Source organism: Nuphar pumila, chromosome 1 (genome assembly GCF_984573655.1).
Source record: "Nuphar pumila chromosome 1, dmNupPumi1.hap1.1, whole genome shotgun sequence".
NCBI lineage: Eukaryota > Viridiplantae > Streptophyta > Magnoliopsida > Nymphaeales > Nymphaeaceae > Nuphar > Nuphar pumila.
In genome coordinates this window covers 36,749,455-36,760,494 of record NC_143249.1, presented here as the reverse complement: position 1 = coordinate 36,760,494, position 11,040 = coordinate 36,749,455, and the positions used below count along the sequence as shown (strand labels likewise).

Here is an 11,040-nt window from a genome sequence, read left to right as displayed (position 1 = left end):
AATCAAACTATTTGTTGCAGTCAGGGCTGAGCTTGGCTAGGACTGGGCTTTTAAAAAAAAATTAACTGTTTCGGGAGGCAGGACTGGGCTACAGCCCAGTCCTGCCCCCCCCCAGCTCCGCCTCTGACCACCAAGATTGGCCGTAGAACCCAGAAAAAACTTTAAGCTAAAAAATGAATACATTTTTTATGACACCGATGATGACCAACATGCACCATATGCAGAATTCAAGCAAAAAGAGTATAAAAATGCCTGTTAGACAAAAAATACAGACGCCCAATTATTAAAATCTCTCAATGGCCACAGTTACTCACTACAAGAATCCTAGACAATCGAGAACAAGCAATTCACTCACACCAACTATCTGGTAGATAAAGATACACTATCTGTTGCCTTCGTTACATTGATAGACATCCATACCTTGTTTTAGCAGTAGGGACAAAAAGAGAGTCCTATGCACGCACGATGACCAAGAAAGGATCGCAAGATTGACTCTTCCAATGAGGTTGCGCCCAAAAAGGAGGAAAGAAACTAGACCCACGTTCAGTTGTGCCCCAAAAAGAAAGGACCAAGAACCAAATTGAAGGGTTGGCCTGTATTGCTCCTGTAGAATGGATAACTGGACACTTTATCACCAGAGCCACTGAACATGAACAAAACCCACCCTCAAATTTAGGAGATAAGAGGGTCTTCTTCAAACTGCTAGCGATGGTCGCCGGAGATTGGCGAAGGTCCAACTGACTGCGACACCGGTGCCTCGCATCGCCGAAGATTGCAGCAGAGAGGAAGAAGCTCAGAGGGGGGCACCGCCACCGCAGGTTCACCGAAGGGAGGCCGGCAGCACTGCAGAGCACAGGGGTTGCCGGCGAATGGGGTTGCCGCCTTGCCTGTGACAGAAGGGGAACGCCGGAACGGAGGGGCAGAGCTTTAGAAAACTGGCAAGGGTTTTACCTCTCGCCCCTTTTGGCAGGCTCTAGACTCATCGAGAGCCCGGGTCCGGTCAACTCGGTTTTACGAGTCCTGATTCGACTCAGTTTCCCGAGTCATGAGTCGATTCGGTTTCAAATTTTAGGGTGGGCGGCCGCCCACCCCTGGCTCCGCCACTGGTCAGATGTATTGCATAATAGTTAATTGAGTTAGTTTGGTAATTTCCTCATGTATTTCTTGCTTCCAAGGCGTATGTTTTTCTCTTTTCATTGATTGTGTATCTTAAAATAGCTCTCAAGTAATGAGATCTCTTTTAGGCGGGAAAGGCTTTACGTCAATAAATTGAACATTATACTTGTTCATCAAGTATGATTGCTCCTGTTTTGTATTCACTTTCCTTTCCAGTTGCTTTGTCCTGGAATTTTGCTCATTAGGTCGTTTACAATTTTTTGTACTGATGCACACACACATACACTCGGCAGACAAAGAAAAGTTGTGAAACTTAGCATGTAGTCTGTCAAATAGTGCTAACCTCTCGGTATTATCCCTTCATGAATTTCATAAATATTTCCTCCAGTTGACAGTACAGTGAGTTAAATTCCAAAATTGTTAGTGTATTGCAGGTCTTGAAACACGAATGGCCTGTTAGATGGCCATCATTTATTTCTGATCTTATTTCAGTTTCGAAGAGCAGTGAAACAATATGTGAGAATTGCATGCATATTTTAAAGGTAACATCTGATATTATGAAATTATTTTTGATTCACCAGCTTCTTTAGTCCTCCACTGCAACACCAAAAAGGAAAAGATAGTCTACAACTAAACAGCAACAGTTATTGTTTGCTTGATATGGTCTGGCTATGATGGTCGCGTGCCTTTTTGCTATCAACTTTTGAGTGAGGTGGTGGTTGATTTTTCCAGAGGGGAGATGACACAGCAAAAGATCAAAGAATTAAAACAATCATTGAACAGGTGCCATAAGCAAAATCCTTTATGACAAAGTTTTGCTATTTATTTTCTTTATTATTTCACTTTTTTTTTAAAGCCAAAAACCTTTATACCTTTTCATGTATCGTTGCATTACATTTTTTTGGTTGGAACAATGTCCAATGTGATAATTGTTGTTGGTCTTGTCACAGTGACTTTCAACTTATACACGAGAGCTAAGCTTATATGTATTGTCCATGTCCCAAAGAACGGAACTCATAGCAACACTTCATGCATTCCTATCTTGGATACCTCTAGTTTATATTTTTGAGTCTCCACTGGTTGGTTATTTAGCAGCTTGGTGAGCATTTCCAGTATTTTATGGTGAGAGCTTACCTGAAAGGCTAGGCTTACTGATTGACTTTTGGTTGTTTTCAGTATTTTATGCATTTATTGTAATATATTGTTAGTGGTAGGTTTTGGGTGCTAAACAAACAATGTATATATTTTTGGCCGCTACAGCCTATAGGGCCACAAAAAAGGTTGCTATAAGCCAATAACAGAGACTTAATATCTTATAACCATGAGTTATATGTCACCGTTATTTCCTATAACAGCAACTTAAGGGCATCACCGTTATAGGATAAGTTGCTGCTATTTGGGGGTGTACCCTTTAATGGCAACATATAAATGTCACCGTTATTACTCAACTGAGGCCAAAACTAGACGGCCACTCATCAGTAAGGCATACAAGTCCCAAAGGGATTTGGCATAGTGGGACGAGACCTAAGCCGCTAGGCTGGTGGTCTAGGTTCAAATCTCATGGGTATCACCCCTTGCACAAGCCGAAGCGTGATGACTTTCTGTGGACAAGCACAGAGTTGTACGCTGTCAAAACAGCAACCATAAGTACGACAAGCAGAGGCAACGCGGCTAGGTCTATGATCATGGGGGGCACTTTCTCCATGCAAATATAAAAAAATCCCAATGCATAGAAGGCAAAGGCACTAAGAACTCCATCCGGACAAGAGGAACACCGATCCTATGGCAGCAATCCTTGTTCAGGTCACTGAAGTTTCTCTTATGAAATGCTCACTAAGGATTCCACTCGTAAATCCTATGATGATCTTTTAATTAGGCCCGAACAGGGTCTCGACTAAACAATGATGGATCGGCTTTCAGAGCAAGGGCGAGCTTTTGATTTCTGCATCAATGGCTGCAGACAAGGACAGGGTACAGATAGATAGGGCCAGGAAGAAGATTGAAGATGAGATCTCTGTAATCTTATCCATGAGGACTATTTCATCGTCCCTTCGGCTTCGGAGAAAGTTAGCAGTGTTGACAGTATATCCCACCACCGACGATCGCCTTGGACAAGGACAAGATCATCGAAGTTAATGTCGAATTTTTTACAATGCATTCAAGGTGCCAAACCCAATAAGCACAGTGGAACTTGAAATGGCCAAAAAGGAAAAAAGAGAGAAGGAGATGTGAGGAAGGAACTCAAGTGCACATACACACTTAACAGCACAACACTTAAATTCTCACATATACTCAAGGGAACTCACTTGAACACCAAAAGAATTTCACTAAAAGCAATCCTAGAAACCCAGACCCTAATATGGATTTAAGATAGATCTAATTTTAAACTATCATCCGAATACGATTCAAGAACCAATATAGATTTGAGATAGATCTGATATAAAAATAAAATCCTAAACTAAGATCCCAACTAAATAGTTACAAAAAAATCAAATCATGAAAATGAATTTAGATGGACCTTGTAGACCCGATAATGACTCGCTCCTGCTCCTGCTCCTGCTCCTGCATCAAGGTCGACGGCAACCGTAATTCATCTTGTGAATGAGCACAGATGCTGGCAAGCCCAACTGCCTTCCAAGCAAGTATATATACTGAAAACGCTGCTTCAGATATTTCCATATTCCAATAAAATTGTTGAAACGCTTTATTATTTTTATTTTTTAATAGCAGCCCATTCAGATCTTATTTGGTAAATGTTTCTCAACAAACTTATGTATTTCCCACATATACTAATGTATGCGGGCAGACTTTTGTAACCATTTTCTCAAGCTTCTTCAATTTCTATAGTTTGGCTACTAATTAGCCTCTAGTCACTCTTGTTAACTTTACTCATCAAGTTTCTATTATATCTTTAAGTGAATTTTCTTTCTCAGGAAAAAGAAAAAAATACTGCTAGAAAGGGAAAGTTGCAATCGGACGTAGAACTACATGTCGCCAGCCTTGCATGAATCTAGCAATATGGGGGAGAAGATGGGACCTTATTGTCTCACTTTCAGGGACATTGCGTGGACCTAGCTTGGCTCTAGATTATATGATGATGTGCATATTGTGTGAGAAGATGGGTTACCCGACTAGACAAAGTGGCCAGTGTGGAGGTTCTTATCCAGGGGTGTCAACGAGTTGAGTTTGGTTGGAACTACGTGAAACCAAACCCAGGCCTGATTCGAGGTGATGGTACAGGGTTTGAACCCGGGTCCAATTGAACCATCATAAGAGAAACCATACCCAAATTCTATAAGAATTACATGAACCATAGTCGGTAAAATAATATTTTTTTAATCTTTTTTACATTGAAAATTTGTGGATCTTAGTTGGAATTCCCGGGTCGAGCCAGGGTCTGGTATGAAATTTTACAAATTAATCATACCCAGCTCCATATATTAATCGGACCCTTTGGGATTAACTCAGATTCTAATCAGACCTTCTCATCTATTATCAAAACCCTGACCCTATAGGGTTTGATACGGTTTGGGTCTGGGTCAAACCGGACCCATTGACACCCCTAATCACATCAAAACACTACAATATCCATTCTTTTCATTCTGAGTAAGAAACCTCATGGGCAAGGAACCCCCCCTCTTCCTTAGTTGGAACTCATAGGAGGAAGTTGTTTTGACCAAATCCGCCCTCATGAATATGTTTAGTTGGGTCAAAATACTAAGAAACAACCTTTCTATTATAGTTTTTGGACATTTTTTTTTTAGGTTTGAAAATTCAGTACATGATTTTTTAATCCAAAACCCAGCATAGGTCCTGGAGATGAGGGTCCTAGCCCTGGTGTTTTAAATCACCTGCATAGGTGACCCTATCTCCACCCCCGAACACACAGTTTTCCTATATAAAATATGGAAAAAAATCATAAAAATATGACATATGTTAGGAAAACGAGGTCAGCTTTTTCTAAACTTAATATGTAGATCACATTTGCACAAATACTACAAAAATAAAATTATTATATTTTTTAATAAGGAGTTCCTAACGCATGAGAGATGCAAACATTACCCTTAATATATACATATAAATAAATAAATTAATATAGGGTAACTGAAATATGTAAACCAGCAAAATATGTAAACTCGTATGCACCAAAATTTTCATAATTTATTTTTTTTAAAATTTGCCATATGAATGTGATCTAGATGCTTGGTTTTATAGAAACAAACTCTTAGATCATTAGGATGCATAAGAAGAATATTTTAAGGTTTGAAAATCAATGGCTCAAAATTTGTGTAAATATTCAATCATACAAAATCACATTTCTTGATCAGATTATGATGATCCAATAGTCAATTTCAAGCAAATGCATGGATCACACTAAATGCATCTACAGGGTTAGATTTACAAAAAACCCTATGAAAATCTTTGTTCATACTAGTTTACATATTTCAGTCTCTCTCTCTCTCTCTCTCTCTCTCTCTCTCTCTCTCTCTCTCTCTCTATATATATATATATATATATATATATATATATATATATATATATATAGGATACGATTTCATATTACGATAAGAAAAGAAAAATGTGTGCTTTCCCTTCTTTATTTGATAATAAAATAGACAGCCTGGTTGTATAGCCACCTTTAGGACTTGTATAATGGAAATGAGGGGGCCTCAATCCCCTAGCTTGATCATAAAAACAGAAAAACAAAAACAAAACACTAGACAGCCCGAAAGCATAGACGAAGCGATACCCCAACCATATCCAGTTGACCAATTTGGATCCAAGCAGATACCCTGCTTGACGCCCCTTCAAGGGATGCCAACAGTATGGATTCAGGTTGACTATCAGATCAACTCCAAATTTGTTCAGTTAGATTCAGTAGAAACAAACAATATTCCATTATTAATCAGATTCAGATTTGGTACATAGTAAACCGAACTGGAACCCGCGTTCAGTCTGAATATGAGTCCAAGTTTCCAATAGATATCTGAATCCAAATGCATGAAAAAATGAGCTATGTAAGTTAGTCAGATCCGGATCCTTGATTAGCTTTTCTCATTCGAATCCGGATCCGGATTAGGCAATATCCGTCGTATATTCAATAATGCCAACATACGAACCAAATACGAACGGATTCCGATTCGTATCGTGTCGGTTCGATACGTAAAGCTCTGCCTGGCTGCTCGTGGACCGTCAGGTAGACCGAGCGGATTTTTGCACCTTTTAATTCTGAATTTTCTTCTTCTTTTTTCTTTTTAATATAAATCCCCATCTTCTTCTCGATCTCTCGATGAGATCTTCTTCTTCTTGATCTTCCTCCGCTCCGATCCCCACCGAAAGCGAGAGGAGGAGCTCTCTCTCTCTCTCTCTCCGTCGGAAAATGGCGATCCTCTACGCGGTGGTAGCTAGGGGGAGCGTGGTACTGGCGGAGTTCAGCGCGGTCACCGGAAACGCGGGGGCGGTCGCCCGGAGGATCATGGAGAAGCTGCCGGCGGCGGATGAATCCAGGCTCTGCTTCTCTCAGGATCGCTACATCTTCCACATCCTCAGATCCGACGGCCTCACCTTCCTCTGCATGGCCAACGACACCTTCGGCAGTGAGTTGTTCTCCCGCATCGATCGCTGCTCCTCGCTTCCAAAACCCTCGTCGTTTCTGATCTGAACGAACGATAACGGTTTAATGCTTCTCTTTTTTCTGATCAAAATTTTGTTTTTCTGTGTGTTTTGGGGAGTGGATTTCGTAATTGAGAAGGTCCGAGTTGGATTTTGTTGTTCTTTTTCCTGAATTTAGTTTTTCTTTTCACACTTTGTTCTCTCTGGAGATCTTTAGTGACTGAATTGTCGTAGATGCTCCTTTTCTCTTTAAATTAGGGGAAGGAACTTCGTGTTTTGTTTTACAGAAGGATAACTTTATTGCTTGCTCATTTTTATCTGAGGCTTAGCGTTTCTGTTGTGGATTGCTTGGTAGACGAGAGAGTCCGAGATGATCTGAACTTGTTCCTATGGTTAGGCTCTTCTTTTTCTCGGAAGTCTGACTCTTAGGTTTCCGTATGAATCTAGTGATTATTGCTATTGGAGAGAAGAAAAATTTATTGGTATCGTCTATCTACTTTTTGTTAATAAATTTCTTGAAATTTTAGGGTTCTGGTTGCTAGACGTTGATGAGTGGGAAAACCTGTGCATGATTTTCTTTTCTGAATGGCCCTTCTCTATCTTTCTTATTTATTTGGTATAATTTATGTAAATCGTAAACGTAAATGGTGGATCTCAGCGCATACTATTGAGAAGTTGGACACTGCAATAGCATGGATAGATATGGAAGTTAAATCAGCTAGAAAAATGCAGTAACAAATTTATAGATTTATGTATAGTACCAAATTCTTTTTCTTTTTTGGCATTCTCACTAATTTCCTAAAGACTTAGCTGTAGCTGTCATGCCATCATGGAGTAGGCAATCCATAGCGACTTTCTTCATAATAATAATTTATGTTTCATATAACAAAATAATCATGAACCAAACTCAAGCTAGAAGCAAGCGACTGGGAGAGATGAATGGGGCCTGCATCATGTCACAACTTGAAGGGGATAGTGGATAAACAGATAATATATGGAGATGGACATTAATCCCTAATTTTACTGAAGTTCTACCATACAAACTTTGTTGATGTGATTATTTGCATGACTTCCATTACCTTGGTATGCTGTTAATGACATTTTGTTTGCAAAGGGGGAAAAGGAAAAAGAGACACTGACATAGGACATCTATGCATTTGCAAATATGCCACTCGTGTTTTTTTTCCCCTATGTATCAGATTTCTATTGCTTTCATGTTTAGGTGCCTGGATATTCTTCTTGTGTTTTCCACTTTAAGGATAGATCCTTGGAATTTCATTTCCTCTTTGGGTATTGTAAGGTAGGGCATCATGATTGATCTTTTGTTCTTTTGCTGGTTATGCACAACATTATTTTATGCTGTTGTGGTTTTTTATTTTGATTGGTTATCTCAGGGCGTCTCCCATTTGCGTATTTGGAGGACATACATATGAGATTCTTGAAAAATTATGGTCGGGTAGCTCATTCAGCTCCACCATATGCAATGAATGATGAGTTCTCTAGAGTGTTACATCAACAGATGGAGTTCTTTACTAGTAACCCAAGTGCAGATACTCTCATCCGTGTGCGGGCTGAAGTTGGTGAGGCAAGTGTTTCTAGTTGAATTCACATATATGATTTATGATGAAAGTAGAGATGACGAAATGCAATTTTGTTAGTGGGAGGGAACACAACTTTGATATTGTTGAACGTATCAAGGGAACCTTGAGGTTGTTTCTGAAAAGAATCATGGCTTCATGTCACTGACTTCTGAAAGTTGCCATTATTTTTATTTTTTGTTTCCTTTTTTCACCCATTCAGTAATGCATATTTTCTTTTATTTCATGGACGTTGTATGATCATATTTACTCTGACTCGAGACATGTTCCATTTTGTTGCCCCATATGATGTTTAGCATCTGTATCTCTAGAGTTGGTGGACTGACAATCTCGCATTTTCTCAGGTGCATGCTATTATGGTGGAAAACATTGAGAAGGTTCTTGAGAGAGGTGATCGAATTGAACTTCTTGTTGATAAAACTGCAACAATGCAAGACAGTGCATTTCATTTCAAGAAGCAGTCTAGAGGTCTTCGCCGTGCTCTGTGGATGAAGAATGTCAAGCTTTTGTAAGTATTGGATTGATTCTTAGTGTGCAGCATCAACAACATCACCTTCATCCCAAAACAATTGGGGTCGGCGATATGAACCAAAAAATAAAATCATTCTGGGTCTTCCACATGAATCCTTCTCCTCCAATCATTTCTATCCAATGCCATGTCCTCGGTGAGGTTCAAAGCATTCATATCCTTTCCTATCATCTCCATCCATGTCTTCCTAGGCCTACCCCGACCTCTTTTAACTAATATATTTTCCCATTTATCCATCCTTCTAACTGGAGCATCATTAGGCCTTCGCCGAATATGTCTAAACCACCGTAAACGATTCTCCCTCATCTTATTTTCAATGGGTGCAACGCCTACCTTCTTACGTATTTCCTCGTTCTGAATCTTATCTTTTATTGTATTTTCACACATCCATCTAAGCATACGCATCTCAGCTACACTCATTTTTTGAATATAATGTCTCTTGGCAGCCCAACATTCCGTACCATATAGTAAAGTGGGCCTAATAGTCGTCTTATAAAACTTTCCCTTCAACCGCAATGACATTCTACGATCGCACAACACTCCAGTTGCACTTTTTCAATTCATCCACCCAACCTTTATCCTATGATTTACATCTCCATCAATTTCTCCATACTTTTGAATGATAGATCCCAAATATTTGAAACAATCATCCATCGGTATTTCTTGCTCACCAAGCTTCACTACACTCCCATCACTTCTTAGTGTGCAGCATGAGAAAAAAAAATACTTTTTCTGTTGCTGAGGTTTGTCAGGAAGCCACAGAAGGGACCTGTGTAACTGACATGAACTTATGAATTGTACATCATATGTTGTTTACCTGGCACACATCACCTTAAAATGGTTCCATCTGTATCTGTGGGATGTTTGTCATGGGGAATCACTGAAACCAGTGTCCAAAATCAGGGATATGGGAATTGGGACTCTTAGGTCAGATTTGACACCCAACAGTGTCAAATCATCTGGTTGCATCCGCTATCAATTTGAAACTAATATTATTAACTGCTAAGTTGATTCTATAGCAAGTCAAGTCAGACTTTTATAGATTCAAGACAAGTCATTTATAACCATGTCCATGGGGTCCCTTCTTGAACTTCATGCAAATTGGTTCATTGCCTGTAACGTGAGTGCTGCCCAGATTTCAGTTTCGCATTCACTACCGCAGAAACTGCATGCCAACTGTAAATGTCCACTTTGCAGAGCTTGGCAGAAGCTATATCATTTAAACTGTATATGCATTTTCCAAAATTAGGCCATCTAATAGCAGTACACATAAAATTCTTGTTTACTTTTGTGTTACAGGTGCTTACTGATTTGCCTGATCCTGGTGGTGGTATACATTATCATTGCTGCCATTTGTGGTGGCATTACACTGAAGTCATGCCGGTCTTGAATGTACATTTTATCTTCATTGAGGTAAATGTGAATTCGATCTTTCGCGTTCCATTACATTAAGAGGTGCCACAAATTTGGTTGTTTGCCTTTACTTCATGTGAAGGGAGTGCTCCAAAAAATTCTCGACTTGCTTCCGCGGACGTTATTGATGGCTCCTGTCAGACAGACGTGTGTATTTTCAGTTTTGAGGATTAAATCTGCTGTGTTTGTATGTTTGGTAGCTTTATGTAGATGTCAGGTTTTCTGTACATAGGAGTAGAACAGTTTGTTGCTCCAACCAATTGTTTCTATTCAATTGCCATAAAAAGCGAAGTCTATTTTCTCTTTGGTGTTTTCGTTTTGTCTATTTGGAGATCAATGGGAATTAGCTGTGTTTATTCTCCATAGTTTGTTGATAACTTTTCACATATTTCTTGAATTCTAAGCTGTTTAGCAGTAAGCAAAGTTAGTGAATCATTGTTAAATCCCATGTGTTAAGGCAACCTGGGTCCAGCCCACCTTCCAGAGCTCATCATGCTTCGATAGATGGCTGGTTCCTGTGGGAATAACCTAAGCTATTAGCTGTCCATTGAGTCCATTCTCTTTACTGTAGACCGAGTGTTTGCACTGCATGTTCAAATACCCCAAGTGTGTGCTCAATTAATAACATAAGCACGTAGTCAATTAAGATGAAATACATTTAGGAAAATGATTCCCTCACTAAGTTTTCTTCTTTTGAGGTGTAATTAATAACAAAAAGTGTTTGCATAAGTCGAAAGCAAAGTGGTCAATTTAGTTTAAATACACTAATGC

General features: G+C 39.4%; 1 protein-coding gene across 1 annotated transcript; it reads left to right on the top strand.

Annotated features, from left to right (window-relative positions):
* The first annotated feature begins 6,409 nt into the window (after positions 1-6,409).
* LOC149848697 (vesicle-associated membrane protein 714-like) lies at positions 6,410-10,628 on the top strand. Its single transcript, XM_089996969.1, has 4 exons — positions 6,410-6,713; positions 8,124-8,314; positions 8,672-8,835; positions 10,156-10,628. The coding sequence occupies exons 1-4, from the start codon at positions 6,497-6,499 to the stop codon at positions 10,244-10,246; spliced, it is 663 nt and encodes a 220-aa protein (XP_089853095.1). The 5' UTR covers positions 6,410-6,496; the 3' UTR covers positions 10,247-10,628.
* The last annotated feature ends 412 nt before the right edge of the window (positions 10,629-11,040 follow it).